This window comes from Lathyrus oleraceus, chromosome 7 (genome assembly GCF_024323335.1).
Source record: "Lathyrus oleraceus cultivar Zhongwan6 chromosome 7, CAAS_Psat_ZW6_1.0, whole genome shotgun sequence".
Lineage (NCBI taxonomy): Eukaryota > Viridiplantae > Streptophyta > Magnoliopsida > Fabales > Fabaceae > Lathyrus > Lathyrus oleraceus.
Window position 1 is genome coordinate 339,429,225 of NC_066585.1, and position 17,998 is coordinate 339,447,222.

Below are 17,998 nucleotides of genomic sequence, written 5' to 3' on the forward strand. Positions count from 1 at the left end.
TTTCCGCCCTAGGCGCCGCCGTCTGCAATTTATGTTGCTGGCTAGGGTTTTGTGTGTTGGCTGCCACATGTGCGAGCCTGTTGGCGAATCCATAGGCCTACGTTCTTTTGACTTTTGCCACATATGCTTGGACTGCTGTGTTGGCACGCCAACGCATTAGTGAGACGACCGCATTTTGATACGCTACGTCCATTCGATCCTTGGCTCCATCATTTTGGAAATTATTTGATTCAGCGCCTTATTTTATTTGCACACAGGGTTCGATTCTCCCTGGCAACATTTTTTCAAATCAATTCACATATTTACTTTTCCCTCCAATTTAGCATGTACATGTTTCATTTCCATTTCAAATATTTTGTCAACTTTGAAAAATCATATAAAATTGAAAACACATCCAATTAATTCCCAATTTTTTACAAAATGTTCATGTGTTTGTATATTATTTTTTGGTGGTGGTTTCATGATTTTACCATTTCTGAATTTTGAATTGTGGACTGTTGATTGAACATGTATGCATATGTGACCTTGCTTCATTCTTTCTAGTGTGAAATGCTCAATAATGATCCAATTGCCATGAAACTTTGTATGATGATTCCCAACATGTTGCTTGACCATTGAGGCTTGATTGTGCATTTTTACCATTTTTCATCACTGTTTTAGACACATGGACATTGTTGTGCAACATTTGGTGTCACATTCTTGGTCTCATACTTGTGCATTTTCATTTCTAGGTCAAATGAGCTCTGTTGATTATCATTTTTGGCATGATGATTGTATTGGACATGTTGTATGCTCATAAAAATTTCCAGAATTGTTTGAGTCATTTCTGTTCTAATATGGAATTTTGTTTCTTGATAATCCATTTGTGTGCTTTGAAATTGTCTTTGTCATAGCTTGCTTATGATATGCCTTTGCTTAATGATTTTGACTTGGTCCTTTTTAGGACATGTTCATGATTGATTAAATGAGATTTATGTTGAATATTGGTTGCTGTTTTGATTTTTTGATTCACCTTTGACCCTAGGCTTTGCCCTAGGGGTTTGTACTCACAATTTGAGCTTTGCTTTTCAGGTTTAATCAATTAGTGCTAATGGATGATGTAATCTCCTTGCTTGAGATACAATTTGCCTTGTTTAACTAATGTTGATTGTGTTGTAGGTCTCTGGATGGCTAACACATTTGAGTTGTTGACTTACATTGTGTATATTGGTTGTCTGACTGTTGACTGTCTGTTTAGTTTGTCTGAATGTGAATATTGACTTGTTTGATTTTCTTACAGGTACTTTAGTAGCTTTAACTCATTACTTGAGTTGCTTTGCTTTGCTTGTGGTTGGCATACCACTTAGGTAAACCCTCTGTTCTCCATGTAGTCTGGAAGACCTGTCATGTTCTTTTGGCAGGCCCCTGTCTGAAGCCCTCCTTAAGAGGCCATGTTCTTGATTGTTTAATTTTGTGCTTAAGACCTCCTTGTCGAGGCATACAGGTTAAGTCCTCCTAAGTGAAGAGGCACTGGCAGATAGAAGGGATGTGCAATCCATCCCCTGCTATTCAGTTGAGTCTTTCATCTTGCTCGCACTAAGTGCTGATGCATTTGAATAAATACCCAAAATCTTGTATATAGAGTCAGTCATTGTGGAGTAGAGTTCCTCATTCTGGACTCCCACACCTTCTTTGATTCAAGCTCACCCAGGCCCGGGTTAAGAGCTATGAGGTCTAACCCTCATCTCCCATTTCATCCGCTCACCCTGACGGTCAATGTCAGTGGTTAAGAGCCTCTAACACCCATTCCAGTATCTGGCTTGTTTGTCAAGGTCGATATGACCCCTTGACTAAAGCCCAGCTTTGATTGAGCCTTTTGATTGTGTATATAGTGTGCTAATTGATTGATTGTTTGCTTACTTGTGCATCCTTCATGTTGCTTTTACATATTGTTTGCATTTTTGCTTTTGCATTTGTTATCTGCTTTGTTTGAGGAGTCAGATGTAAGACCAGTTGATTGGCTATCTGTTTCCTGTTCCTTTTGGGGAGCTGGATATAAGACCATTGATTGGCTATCTGTTTCCTATTTGTGGAGTCAGATGTAAGACCATTGATTGGCTATCTGTTTCCTATTTGTTTTCTTCTGTGGAGTTAGATGTAAGACCATTGATTGGCTATTTGTTTCCCATGTTGCTTTGTGGAGTTGGACGTAAGACCATTTATTGGCACTCCGTTTCTCATTTGTTCTCGGAGTTGGACGTAAGACCATTTATTGGCAATCCATTTCCAGTTTTGTGCTCTTTGAACCTGCTTATTTGCTTATTGCTTTGTCGCATATTCCAAAGGATGGTACCTACTTGGATCATCTACATATGATCTCAAGAGAGGAACTCCTAATGAAGTTTTACTCCTCATCCCCACCTTTTGTTTCCTTACAACCTCCACTTGCATTCGTAACCCAAACCAGAAAACTTTGTGCAAACATTTTTCATCTGTTTTCAAACTAGAAACCTAGGCCTTAAGCCTTTGATTTTCAAACTTCATTTTCACAATACTTCTTTTGAATTGAACTTTAATGTCAACTTTGACTTGTCTTTGTGAATACTCATAATTGGTTAATTTCACTCACTCAATTGCTTTTTGTGGCCCTTGTCCACTTCTTGATAAGTTTTCATGCATTAGCCATAAATCTGAATTATCTTAGTGGTTGATGTAAATCTCACCGCATCCTTAGTGACTGAATTGTAAGACTTCCATGCTTATTATAGGGTTAACCCCTCACTAGCGTGTTGAAGCTGTTCTCACATGGTGGATTGTTGGTTCAGGTTGAGTTTTCTCCCGTTGATAATGAAAGACCTTAAGGCTTTTGTTTAAAAATCAATCCACTCACTCTTTTTGGAAATCTTTTAGCCGAACTACGACGTTTTGATCCTTATCTTTCATGAAAAGGTACGTAGGCAATGGGTTCATCCATTCAAACACAAATAATAAAAATTGTATATTCTTTTCTCATCCCTTCAATCAATGTTTGCACAAAATATTTCATAAACAAATAATTTATACAACAGGTTGTGAAAAGAGGTTCCTTAGGAGTACCTAGGATGTTGTGGGTGCCTAACACCTTCCCACAACATAATTACCCCCTTACCCAGATCTCTGACCTTTTATTAGTTTTCTTTGTGTAAAACTTCTTAGACTTTTGTTCGCTTTCTAGCCATTCCTTTGGATAAATAGAAGTGCGGTGGCGACTCTATCTTTGTATACTTTGCTTTTGATTTAGTCAATAAATCATAAATTGACGAATACACCGCTACAATGTTCATACAAATTTTTCCAGAAACGCATGAAACTTATATCAATCGAAAGCTTATGCTATGTACATTCCAAATCCAGCATCAATTCATCATAAACAAAGCAAATCGAACAAAAACAAAATGATCATACAATCTTTAATTCGCCATAACTCAACCAATACTTCACCATTTTCAAAAGTATTTATATCAGCATGCTCAGCGTGAGAAACTCTACATAAACATGGCAAAAGAATGGAGAATTAAGAGGTTCGAAAACCTAACCTCTTGAAGAGCAGTCACTGAAATCAGGCGATTCAAGGCCTTGCAAGTATCCAAATCCAGTCCTGAGATGATGTTATGAAGTTTGATGTATGAATTGAAGCTTGGAGATGCTTGGATCTAGCTCAAAAGTCAGTTTCCATCTTCATGTTCTTGAGCTTCATGTGCTTAATTCTTCACCAAAACCTTCGATCCACACCTTGATCTGCACTCAATGATGATCAGAGAACACAAATATCCAAGAAAATTCAAGTGCTATGTGGAAGAATTTCAAGTTTCAATGGAGAGAAAAATTTGGAGGGAAGAAGAATTTGAGATCTAGAATGTGATGTTATGAACAATTCTGTTATGATTTAGCATTTATACCATGTGTTAATCCTACTGAAAATGTAATTAGGCATTGGTTAATTAGAGATTAGTGAGAATAAGGTGCATGACCAAAATTGGAAAGTTGTGAGGTGCATGGAGCATTTGAACGTGAACAGTACCATATGCATGTGGAATTTCACTCAAAATCATTTCATAATGCAACGGTGTTTTGTTCATATGATGCACCAATTTTAAATTTCCAAATTTCCCTCCAAAATAATCATGAATGAGCAAATGGTCATGTGATGAAATTTCATGCAATGTAATGATGGATTTGGAAAATATATGTCATGAGGAGCATAATGCAAAAAGAGGCACTCAATTTGGAGTTTTAGATCAAAAGTTATGGCTTGTTGAAGTTCCATGCACACTTGGCAATCATTTGACCATATCTCCTCAACCATTCATCATATGCTCATGATCTTGGACTTTTTGGAAATGGGAGAGAGAGATATTCAACTTTCATGTTGGACAAAAATTCATTTGAAGCTTCTTTGATGTTGGAAAGTTGGGTTGAAGTTGGTCCAAAAACTTTCCATTTTTGGAAACTTGAAATTATAGGTCACTTTCCATTTTAGGAAACTTTTGACTTGACCTCAAAATCTTCAATGTGAATGTTTGAAATGATGAATAGGCCTTGTTTGAGCATGAATGGGGTGAAGAAATTCAATTCCCACACTCAAAGCCTTCAGTTGACTTTCAGTTGACTTGTATTGGTCCTTAGATGACCTGAAAATATTCTGATGAACTTGGGCCTCAACCACTTGGGGAATTTGCTCCAAAATGGACCTATAGCTCACATAAGCTCAATAAAATGATCACATGGTCCATATCTCAATGGAAAACCTCATCTCTTGCACAAAGGATTCACTTGAATGACTGCTTAAGCTGCAAAACAAATGTTAGATGACATATTTTTGGTACTTTTGGTTAGTAATTAAACAAGAAATGCAAATGATATATAATGCAAGCAATGCTTGGTGATCCAAAACCACTCAAAAGATAGATCCCACCCACAGGGAAGGAAGCAAGGTGCTCAGAGATCCTTGAGGCTATGTAATGCTATGATATGATGCCATGAGGGATCTTAGGGTCAAAATTGGGGTCTTATAGAGCCCTAGCATGGAAGTCACATTAGGAGTTGACTTCAAAGCCTGGTGGGTATGGAGGAATCACTAGACGCAGTTCCTTTGGCATTATCAATCCACCTTTGATCAAATATGGTAGTACTTGACTATACGACATTGGAAGTAGATCAAGATGCCTTACTGGCTTCCTTGGTCTTTGTCGAGTATGTTGACGCTGCTGATGCGGAGTTTGCCGTTGATACCAAGGAGATCCTCGGTTTTCAGGAGGGTGTTGAACCTGTGGAGGGAATGGTGTCTGATATAAAGCTTGTGGAGTTTCCAATATTGTATTAATTTCTATCTCATCTTCCTCTTGGGAATTGACAAGGGATTCACTCTCTCTATCCTGGATGTTCGAGACGTCTTGGATCTTTCCACTTTTGGGCATGCTCTCGATGTGTATTCCAATTGACACCAAGTGAGAAAAATCAGGTGAAGTATTGCCTATCATCCTTTCAAATTATGGACCTTGCAAAGTATCCATGAATAAGTCAACCAATTATTTCTCTATAAGTGGTGGTCGAACGCGAGCAGCTAACTCTCTCAATCTTTGGGCATACCCTCTAAAGGATTCATTGCTCTCTTGAGATAAACCTTGCAACTGCATACGGCTAGGAGCCATGTCCAAATTGTATTTGTATTGCTTCAAAAAGGTGTTAGCCGGGTCCAACCATGATTGGATGTGGCACTTTTCTAGCTGCATGTACCAACTCAATGATGCTCCACTCAGACTGTCCTGGAAACAGTGAATCATTAGCTTATCATTATGAGCATGGGAAGTCATTTTTCTGCAAAACATCACCAAATGTTTCTTTGGACAGCTATCCCCTTTGACTTTTTGAAATCCAGTGTCTTGAACTTTGGAGGTATTATTAGGCCAGACACTAAACACACGTTTGAAGCATTCAGACCGAAAGCATCATGCCCTTTATGGCTTTAAGCTTCTCTTATAACACACGAAATCTTTCAGCAACCTCCATATCTCATGAATCCTAGGTTTTCGTCACTGGGACTTCCCCTTGGGAATTTTGCACAGAGAATGCAAAACTATGATACTCAACTGCATCATGAGGTGAAGAGTGTCCATCTTGGACAATGTGACGCTCTTGTATAACCTGGTCCTCAATAGGGATCTGCACAGGCTGAGTTTGAGCAAGATTGTTTACTTAAGGAGGAATGACATTCTCAGTGACTGCATTCCGTTGAACGTTATCCTCTCTCCTTGCTAAGGCTGTCATAGCTTCCACAAGTTGGTCCAACTGGTTCTTCATCAAATCAACATCTGCCTTTAACGCAAATTGGTTTTGCTCCATGATCTTTCAAGTCCAATACGAGTGTCTGGAAGTCAACTGCGGATCATGGACAAAGGATGTATGAGCTTCTTTTTGTTTTTTGTTACGGTTTGGAAAAATGATATGCAAAGAATGATGCATGGATGCATGCAGATTTTTTGTTTTGATGTATGAATGAACAAATGAATGGACGATCTTCAGGCACCTAAATTCAAAAGTTCAAGGTACGGATGAAGCATAATACTAGTTGCTTTCCACATCAGGGACCTCACTAGGTACGGTCTAGGGTTATATATATAGGAACCCCAGACTCAATGATTCATTTGATTATTTGCCGCTTACGGAAAAAGCTCGTCGGTCGACAACTATATCAAATGAGTCTATTTTTGGTGAGATCTTCATACTGACCCTCGCGAAAAGCTTCTCGGGGACCTGTACTACATGACCATCGGCATTGAGTTCTAGACAAGGGTCTCAAAATCATGGACTTCCTTGATTGATTGCCACTTACGGCAAAAGCATGTCGGTCGATAACTTCATTAAGAAAATCTACTTTGAGTGAGATCTTCGTACCGACCCTCGCGAGAAAAGCTTCTCGGGGACCCGCACTACGCGACCATCAATATTAATTGGTCAAAGGTTCAATGTTCTACAAAGGTCCTCAGAGTAATTGATTCTAATGAAAATATTGATCGCTTACGCCAAAAGCTTGACGGTCGTCAACATCTCTAGAAGAATCTACTTTAAGCGAGGTTCTTGTATCGACCCTTACGAGAAAAGCTTCTCGGTGGCCCATACTACTCAACCTCTCATATCTCAAGTTTCCACTCTAGACTCGGGTAGAGAGTCTTTCTTACAAGGCTTCTTGCAATCAAAGTAGTATCCATCAATACCATAGAACCATGGAACCATGGAACAGATATTACATAATTTAAAGTGAAAGGCAACAAATAAGGCAAGCAATCAAAAGGATAAACATCCACACACGCGAGGAAGCAACCTAGATTAGGCTTGACTTGCTAAGGGAGAATATCCCCAGCAGAGTCTTCAGTTGTCGCTACGCGAAAAATACAGAATCGCCATCGGTTTTTATTTATTCCAAAGAAAAGAGAAAATATTGAGAAAACCCCAAAAAATGGTCATCGCAACCACAAATAGGTTCGGAAGTTGGTTATGCAAGGGGAAGGAATTAGCACCCCTCACATCCATGGTATTCAATGGTAATTGTCTAGAATGTTTATGCTTGAGTGGATGTCGTTATCGAAATGTTTGCTTGCTAAAAGTTTATGGAGTGGAGATAGATTTTTAATTAGTGTGCTCGCCAAGGATTTGGGTCCTTGTGCCTACGTATGCTCACTTGTTGAAGTGAGAAATCAGAGCCCTGTAGTTCGTGGGTACAAAATGTTGTTTGTTTTGTTGATTTTATACCTTGAAAAAGGATTTTTCGAAAGTGATGCCCTAAGGCTCAAACAAATTTTTTGAATGAGTTGATGTTGTTTTTAGATTTTGAAAAGAAAGTGTTATTGACTTCGGATTGCACTAAAGACTATGGACAAAGCTGAATACTTCGAACTACCAAGCCAAACGTCTTGTGTTCAAGATATTCAGAATGAGTGTAGGAAAGCTCCATTCTCATCCCTTCTTTACCACTTAAGGCTCGTGACATACAATCTTAATCGCCTCTTATTATGTTTTCTATTTTGATTTGAGAAAAGACCGCTTGACGTTGGATCAAGGGTTTGCTTATTGATTATGAAATAGTGATCACTCCTAATGTCTAATGGATGACTGACAAGCAATAAAGAAGGATAAGGAAAAGCAAGTAAAAAAGTACATCCAAAGGGGTACATGAAAACTACAAGGGATTGCAAGAAATAAAAGGTCTCATTGTCAGGTAGCCCAAGAGAAAGCCTTCTGTGTGCAAGTGTATCCTATACTAACAATTAGATAATGAAATTACAAAGCATGTCTCCTTAAGGTAGTGTCATGGATGCTCTCCATTCTTGCAATAAAAGATTATAAGTCCTCGGAAACTCCAGGTTGCATAGGTCAATCACACGGGTCCAAGTCCAAATGCAAGGGTGCTACAAGAAATCTCTAAGCCCAATCCATTGTCCATTCCACGCTTAGGTCTTATTATCTTTGTCCTTTTCCATTTTTTATGTTTAGTCTGTTTTAAGTCAATTTTCAAGATGAAGTGAAGAACGTTAATGGATGCACAATATGAAGCGGAAATAAAGCGAATAAAATGACAAGAATAAAATATTATGAGAGAGTTAGGAGTTAATTGTTAGATGTTAGAAATTAGAAGTTAGAATTAATTGAAATCGAAGAATATAAGAGAATATAAAGTTAATACTAGAATTAATATTCTAAAAAAAAGCAATTCAAAAATTAATATTCACAAACAATATCAAGATAACAGTCCGAAATTAAAATCAAACAATAATATTCTAGTTAACCTATGATTAAAAATCTAACATTCTAATTAATCTAATTCTAAAATTAATCTAATCCAAAAACTAATATAATCTAATCCAAATAATATTCCAAACTTTAATTCTAAAATCAACATCTAAAATCAATAAATTAAAATTAATCTCTAATCAACCTAATAATATTCTAAAAGTAATACTAATCTAATCCTAAAACTCACCTAATCTAAAAAAATCCTAATTAAAACTAATGACAACAAAAACAAGGAAAGATGAACTCCAAAATCAAATTAGGCCCTGGATTTGGAAAGGATCATCAAGGCCCAACCGACAAGGAGGTGCACTCTGTCTAAGTAGTGTATCGGAAGCACACTCACTTTGGGATCCATTTGAGGCCTAAGGCCCAAAGCAAGGGTAAAGAAAGAAAGGAGACTTTGCAGCATGAAATAAAAGGTACTTGCCTGACACATTGAAGAGCCTTGGAATCCAGAAAAAAAACTAAATCTACAAGAGGACTGTCACGTTCTCGGGTGAATCTGGTCCTCACAACGTTGGAGAGTTTTGAAAGAGTACAAGCACGCTTTTGTTGCGGCTTATTAGAGCCAAATAGGAGATGACGTCATCTGTAAACCATTTGTGTCTGGCGGAAGGTATGTTCACCATCCTCCCTTGGATCCCCGTCTTCTCCGCCGTTTCAACCATCATCTTCGTCAACAACTTTGTTAACAGAAAATGACATGGATAATTAGTGGCGAAGGTCATTTCAAATCCATCTTCTGAGATCGCGTACTTTTCTGCAAACTTTCCAGCATTGTTTATGAGGAGATGGATAGGGAATCCGAGAGAGTGAAAGTGAGTAACGAAGTTCGCAACGGAATTGAGAGAACTGAGATCGAGTTTCATAACGATAATATCCGCCCTAAGACATTCTGTTACAATTTTGTCTCTCGTTTCGTCCGCATTTTTCATGCAATGAACCGGTAGAAACACTCTCGCACCATGCGAAACCAACGCGCGCGTTGTTTCCGCTTCGAATCCAGATGTACCACCGGTGATGATAGCGGTTATGGAACGAAGCTCGCCGAGGACTTCAATGACTTGTTCGACGGTGGATTTGGATCCTAATCTGCTTGACCGGGCCAAACGATCAGGTATTAATTGTTTCGAGCAATTCATGAAATCTGAAGTAATATTGATTTTGGCTATTGTTTTGGTGAATCGTTAAAGCTGAAAGAATAAGGTGATGAATATGAAAGCTCGGAAAAAAATTATGCAGGTGGTGGGGGTTGAAGGTTTTTTTTATGCAGAGATTTGTAGAGTTTTCATCTGCGCCCGCCCCAAAAAGCTTCATTGTTTGCTCATGATTTATATAGAATTTTGTTGTTTGAAAGTGTGGATTCTGCGTTTTGATTTCATCCATGTCGTTTTGAGCTTTTATTTTCTGTTGCATTCCGTTGCCGTCTTTGCATTTGGATTGTCGTACCAGCTTATGCACTTGCGTTTGGACTTGGCTATGCGGCGCCGTTTATGCGTTTCGTTTCCGTCGTTTTGTTGCGCTTGGCTTTGCAATGCACACTGCATTTTGTTACTTGTTGTTCATGTCGTTTACTACACTGCGCTTTGCTCACGTTATTTCCCTGCTACATTATTTTTCTTTTTGTCTCATTTAAGTGTAACAGTGGATATGATTTTTTGGATAATTGGTTTAAAATGGTTAAATGGATTTGGATTTTTGATTAAATGGATATGGATTTAGAAATTCGTCAAATGGGCTTAATAGATTTGGATATGGCTTATGAAACTTAGAATTGGATGTGGGTTGATATTGATTATGGATATGGAATTGGTCTTTTGTTGGATAGTGGATTTAGAAAGAATAAATTGGCTTTTAAAAAAATGGAAGAATGGGCTTATGAAAATGCATTGCAAATGTTGGGTTTTTAATATGAGAAAAAAAGTGAATGGGTCGACTTTTAATTAACAATCATGGCCTATTAGTAAAATTCTAAAATTAAATCGGAGCTTCCATAATTAATTCAAAATCAAAAGGCTAATGACCCCTAAAGTTAATTCATCTCCAAATTTCAAAAATCAACTTGGAATCAAAATCAATTTGAAATCTAAAGATCAATGATCTCTACAATTAATTTGTTAAAAAAGATGCAACGACTTTTAAAATTAATTTAATTTCCAAAGATCAATTCGAGCCTCCAAAAGTCAATTTGAACTTTCGGGATTAAATTATAATTAAAATCCAATTTGAATTTAAACTCAATTCGAATAGAAAGTCAAGACACAATGATGAATGTAATGGCCGTTAACGATTTCAATTAATCAGCATGGTTCAAAAGACGGTTCAAAGTGAAATATGAATGGATAATGAGCATGGTTTAACAAAGCTTATAGGTGAGCATGAATATGAACATGAGTTAGGGCTAGGAATTTAATCTTGGTCAGATGGTTGACTGTGGTCAATTGGTTGACCAAAAAGTCAACTCAAGTGAAAATGTGTACTTTTGTATGGAAAATTGAGTGTAGACTACAATCTCCTGAACCAAATGACTTAGGTCAATGCTATGAATCAAATTAGATGAGTGTCAACCAAGCAACAGGTCATGCACAAGATCCCTGAATAGTAAAGACATGAATTAGGGTGTCAACCCATATGATGTATAATACCATAATCTTCGATCCAAAACCTTGATTTTATCAATCACAAACCCTGAATCCATGATACCTGTTAGCAGATGTTAATCATGAATGAATGATGAATATGAATAAGACATGGATGAGGGTAGATGGATCAAGTTATAGGTTAGATAAAAAGTAAAAAGGGAGGGCAAATTTGGGGGTATGACACATCGGCATTCACAAGGCGAGGGACCTCCTTACCATCCATAGTTGTAAGAATCAATGCACCACCAGAGAAAGCTCTCTTGACAACATATATGCCTTCATAATTAGGAGTCCACATGCCCCTAGAATCAATAGTGAAAGATAAGATCTTCTTGAGTATGAGGTTGCCTTCTCTGAACACATGAGGTCGAACCTTCTTATCAAAAGCTTTCTTCATCCTTTGTTGATACAATTGACCATGGCATAAAGTCGTCATCCTCTTTTCTTCAATTAAATTCAATTGATTAAATCTACTCTAACACCATTCAGCCTCAGACAATTATGCTTCCATCAAGACTCTCATTGACGGGATCTCAACTTCCACGTTACTTTCATGCCATATACAAGAGAGAAAGGGGTTTCCCTATTTGAAGTGCGGACGGATGTACGATACCTATGTAGAGCAAAAGGGAACATCTCATGCCAGTCCTTGTAAGTCACAACCATTTTCTGGATGATCTTCTTTATATTATTATTCGCTGCTTCACCAACTCCATTCATCTTGGGTCTGTAAGGAGATGAGTTATGGTGTTCAACTTTGAATTATGCACACATTTCTTTCATCATTTTGTTATTCAAGTTTGATCCATTATCAGTAATGATCTTATTTGGAACACCATAATGACAGACTAGTTGATTCTTGATAAATCAGACCACCACTTGCTTGGTCACATTGGCGTACGATGCAACTTTGACCCACTTGGTAAAGTAAACAATGGCCACTAGGATGAAAAGATGTATGTTCGAAGCTTTGGGTTCTATCATACCAATCATGTCAATTCCCCATATAGATAAAGGCCAAGGAGATGAGATACCGTTAAGAAGGGTTAGAGGCGCATGAATCTTATCAGCATAAACCTGACATTTATGGCACTTCTTCACATATTCGCAACAGTCAGATTCTATTGTTAGCCGATAGTAACCTTCTCTTAACATCCTTTTAGCCATTGCGTGTCCATTGGCAATGGTACCAAAGGATGCTTCATGAATTTCCGTCATCAGCATATCTGTTTTGTGTCTATCCACGCATCTGAGTAAGACCATGTCAAATTCTCTCTTGTACACTACATTTTCATTCATAAAGAAGGTACCATCCAACCTTCTAAGAGTCTTCTTATCTTTGTTTAATGCCCTAGGTGGGTACTCTTGTCTTTGAATGAAGCATTTAATATCATGATACCATGGTTTGTCATCAATGACCTCTTCTGCAGCGAACACATAAGCAGGTTTGTCAAGGCATATAACATCTATTATAGGCACATCATTCCACCGGTTCACAATAATCATGGAGGATAAAGTTGCCAGAGCATATGTTATCTGACTCTCCTCACGAGGTATATGATGAAATTCAATTTGGTTGAAGAAAGTTGACAGCCTCCTCGCATAATCTTTTTAAGGAATCAAACCAGGATGACGGGTTTCCCATTCTCCTTTGATTTGATTAATCACCAAAGTCGAATCTCCGTATACATCCAGAATTTTGATTCTCAAGTCGATAGCCTCTTCAAGACCAATAATGCACGCTTTCTATTCTATCATATTGTTCATACAAGTGAATGTCAATCTCACGGTAAATGGCAATGGTTCATCACAATCTTTCGCTTTTAAGTACATTACATCCTCATCGGGGAATTCAAATTGAATGGATTGATAATCGTCAATTAGCTGGTGAGCTAAATGGTCAGCCAAGATACTTCCTTTTATTGCCTTCTAGGTATGGTACTCAATATCGTATTCTGACAACAACATTTGCCAACGAGAAATTCTTCCAGTTAAAGCAGGCTTTTCGAAGATGTACTTGATTGGATCCATTTTGGAGATCAATCAAGTAGTATGATTGAGCATATATTGGCGGAGGCGACAGGCAGCCCAAGCTAAAGCACAATAAGTATTTTCGAGCATAGAGTGTCGAGACTCATAATTTGTGAATTTCTTACTCAAATAGTAAATGACATGCTCATTTCTTCTAGTTTCATCTTGCTGAACGAGAACACAACCCATGGAATCTTCTAATATGGTCAATTACATAACCAAAGGTCTTTCTTCCACTAGAGGAATCAGAATAGGAGGCTCCAACAGGTACTCCTTGATACTATCAAAAGCTTTTTGACAGTGTTCTGTCCACACACAACCTTGATCTTTGCGAAGAAGCTTGAAAATTGGCCCACAAGTAGCAGTCATGTGAGATATAAATCGGGAGATTTAATTCAAACGTCTAAGGAATCCTATGACTTGTTTCTCTGTTTTAGGTACGGGCATTTCTTGAATGGCACTGACTTATCAGGGTCTACCTCAATACCTTGATGACTGACGATGAAGCATATGAGCTTTCCTGAACGGACACCGAAAGTACATTTGTTGGGATTTAGATGAATTTTGTACTTCCTCAGATGTTGAAACAGCTTTTATAAATACTCAACATGCTTTTCTTCAGTCTTGGACTTAGCAATCATGTTATCCATATAAACTTCAATTTCCTTATGCATCGTGTCATGAAAGAGCATTGTCATGGCTCGTTGATAGGTTGCACCAACATTCTTCAAACTTAAAGGCATCACCCTGTAGAAAAATGTTCCCTGAGGTGTAATAAATGATGTTTTCTCCCTATCTTAGGGCACCATTCTAATCTGATTGTAGCCAAAGAATCCATCCATGAAAGAAAATACCTTGAATTTGGCAGTGCTATCGACCAACATATCAATATGCGGCAAAGGGAAATCATCCTTTGGACTGGCCTTATTTAAATCTATGTAGTCAACACACATTCAAACTTTACCATATTTTTTTGGAACGGGCACTATGTTGGCCAACTATTGAGGATACTCAGATGTAACAAGAAAATCGGCATCAATCTGCTTCTGGACCTATTCTTTGATCTTGAGAGCCATGTTTAGATGTGTTCTTCTTAATTTTTGTTTGACTGGTGGACATTTTGATTTCAACGACAAATGATGCTCCACAATATCAGTATCAAGACCTGGCATGTCCTAATAAGACCAAGCAAACACATTTGTATGTTCTCTGAGAAGATCTATCATTTTCTCCTTGACATCTGGGACAAGCGATACTCTAATCTTGACCTCCTTTCTATCTTCTTCAGAACCCAAGTCAATCACTTATATTGGCTCTTTGTTAGGCTGAATAGCCTTTTCTTCTTGCTCAAGTAGCCGGGAGATTTCATCTGGAATCTCTTTATCACTTTCTTCTTCGGCCTCAAATACAGGGAAATCAAAGTTGGGAGAGGGCATAGGGTCATTGCTTTCAATGGGTGTAACATTGATTAATCTGCACACATGATTTATGCTTGATTTTTAGAATAAAATAAAAAGTGGAATTTGCATGCAGAAAAATGATTTTTTGTTTGTTTGTTTGTTTTAGGTTACCATTTTTCGAAAGGCAAAAAGTAAAACAAAATGGAAGACAAAATGAACATTTTTATTAATGATAATGGGAACTTGAAACAAAACTCAACAAAACACTCTTTCGTCTTGGGTAGAACGAAAGGAATTTTTAAAATGACAAAAAAGTATCACTTAGAAACATGAAGAATTGTAGGAACATCAACGACTATTCAATTTTGGCATACCATCTCGTTCTCCACGAAGCTTTGTGCCTCCTCTTCGGGGTTCTCTTCTATGACAACATTTGTTTCAGATTGAGTAGGGTTGATGAATCCTCCACTTAGGAAAGTCTCTTGAATATGACGGAGAACTATGTCTTGTTGAGCAACCTTTGAAGATGTAGGTGAGAAGCCAAGGCCTTCACGAAATTTGTTTTCAGGGAGACTCATAACTTGTCCCCATCCACCTACTGAACCATCTTCAACTAATTGTCGTGCATCGTTAAAGGAACAAATGGAAGCTCCATTCTCTTGTACATTCTTGTCAGCAATAGATAGAGTTTGAAATTGGGTTCCAACCTCGTCCTCGGCATCGACGAAATAAAATGATGATAGGTGACTCACCACTAAAGCTTCTTCTCTACATACTGTGACTAGCTTCCCCTTCCTTACAAACTTAAGCCTCTAGTGAAGAGTTGAAGTGACAGCCATCGCCTCATGGATCCAAGGGCGACCCAACAAATAACTGTAAGAAGCATGGATGTCCATTACTTGAAAGGTGACTTGAAAGGTATGTGGACCATTGTCATGGGGAGATCCACCTCGCCAATGACAATCTTTCTGGAGTTGTCAAAAGCTTTAACAATAACCCCACTAGACCTCATAGGAGCTCCTTGAAAAGTCAACCTAGACAAGGTTGATTTTAGCATGACATTGACTGAAGAACTTGTGTCCACCAACACACCAGATAGAGAATCGGTAAGGGGATTAATGGAAATATGCAAAGCCATGTTGTGATTCTTGCCTTCTACTGGGAGTTCTTCATGACTGAAACTCAAATTATTGCAGGCAGTTATGTTGGCGGCGATGTTGTCAAATTGGTCAATTACGTCATGGTCGACATAAGCTTGCTCAAGAACCTTTTGTAGAGCCTTCTTATGAGCCTTAGAACTCATCAGTAGGGATAAACAGATATCTTGAAAGGGGTTTATAGGAGATTATCTACCATTTTGTATTCGCTCTTCTTGATCAATCTCAAAACCTCCTCAAATTTTGAGTTGATATTAGCCCCATTGGACTCTCCCAAAACATCAGGTTTATTATTCACAATCGACGCCTTAACTTGCGTTTTCTTCCCAACTGAAACTTCAATATTTCTTGGCGGTATTGTAGTAAATACACGTCTGCTTCTCGTGACCCCACCTACATTGGCAATGTTAACGACGAAAGGCATAGATGGTAGAGGAATCTCCTTTCCATCGTTAATCATGGTAGCTTGGTACTTGTAGGGTATGGCTTGGTTAGATTGGTATGGAGTTGGACCTGGTAAATAGATAACCAAAGGAGAAATCTTAGAGTTGTGACTATCGAATGTAATCTCCAAAGGTTCAGGAATATTAAACTGAGGGATTATAACATTGACATCATTCTCGAGATTTCTGGGATGGACAATAGTGATAGTTCTTGCGTCCAACAATTCTTGGATATCTTATCGTACAAGGGGACATGCACATGGGTTTATTGAACAAACTTCACAAGTGGTATAATCATGTGATAGAACAAAAGCAAGCTAAAATAAATTTTGGTGCATCCTAACCAAAGATCCTCTCATGAATCTCACATTGTAGACTTGGTAATTACTCTAACAACCTTCAACCATATTGATAAGAGCTTCCTCATGTTGGGGTAAAGATTCAGCTTGTACCATATTGGCTTGATTGATGTTCCAGTCTCTATCAACTCGGATAAACCCGTTGTCTATTTTGTTTTACAAATCTTGTCTTACTATACGGCAGCCACTAAGAGTTTTATGACAAAGTCTGCAAGCCGCATAGTTATGTGGTGTCATATGGATGAGCTCACCCAATTTAAGGTGCATCTCAACCAAATCTCCTTCTAAATAACGTACATCGTAAACTCTGAAAGTTCCAGGACAACCTTCCACCATGTTGATAGAAGTTCCTCCATGTTGAGGTAGAAGATTGACTTGTACATTTGGATTGACATCTCCGAAAGATAGAATGCCATTTTTGATCAATCTTTGGACATCAGACTTCAAGCCATAATAGTCTTCTAAATTATGTCTGGGTGCCCCTTGGTGGTAGGCGCAAAATTGGTCAGCTTTGTACCAATATGGAAGTTTCTCTGGAACAGGGGAAGGAGGTCTAGTTTGAATGTGCTTCTTGTCGACCAAAGATAGGAATAGTTTTGTGTAAGTCATAAGTATCAAATCAAATTGCGGCATTCTTTGCACTTGATTATTATTGTATTGTGGACGGGCCAGTTGCTGAGGCTGTTGTTGCGGTTGTGGGATATTATGCTGAGTGTACTGAGGTTGTTGTTGTGTAAATTGTGATTGTTGTTGTTGTTGTTGAACTTGTGGTTAAGATTTTTGTAAGCACTGTGGCTGGTAGGCTGGAGCTACCACTGCTGAGTTGAGAACTGGGGTAATTGATGCAATATGTTATTGTTGATATCTCTACCTTGGTCTTTTGTGTACCACCGCACTGACATCTTGCTCTTTCTTCTTAGGGAACTCAACTCTGAATTTTTTGACGCTCCTAGATGAACCACCTTCCTTAACCAATCATCCCTCACGGACACCTTCCTTGAGACACATCCCCATACTCACCATGTCGGTGAAATCACTTGGTGCACTCACTATCATTTGTTTGTAGTAGAAAGAACTTAGAGTCTTCAAGTAGACCTTAGTCATTTTTCTTTCTTCGAGAGGAGGACAAATCTGGGCAGCAACCTCGTGTCATATTTA

General features: G+C 38.2%; 1 protein-coding gene and 2 pseudogenes across 1 annotated transcript; all 3 read right to left on the reverse strand.

The window, feature by feature from the left end:
* LOC127103717 (uncharacterized) overlaps positions 1 to 5,435 on the reverse strand; it is a 70,177-nt pseudogene extending 64,742 nt beyond the window's left edge.
* A 111-nt stretch (positions 5,436 to 5,546) lies between these two features.
* LOC127103718 (short-chain dehydrogenase TIC 32, chloroplastic-like) lies at positions 5,547 to 9,950 on the reverse strand (annotated as a pseudogene).
* A 5,290-nt stretch (positions 9,951 to 15,240) lies between these two features.
* LOC127103719 (uncharacterized) lies at positions 15,241 to 17,473 on the reverse strand. The gene is made up of 4 exons (XM_051040950.1): positions 17,001 to 17,473; positions 16,271 to 16,667; positions 15,831 to 16,172; positions 15,241 to 15,693 (listed from the first exon to the last, which is right to left on the reverse strand). Exons 1-4 carry the CDS (start codon positions 17,471 to 17,473, stop codon positions 15,241 to 15,243), a joined length of 1,665 nt encoding a protein of 554 aa, XP_050896907.1.
* Between the last annotated feature and the right edge of the window lie 525 nt (positions 17,474 to 17,998).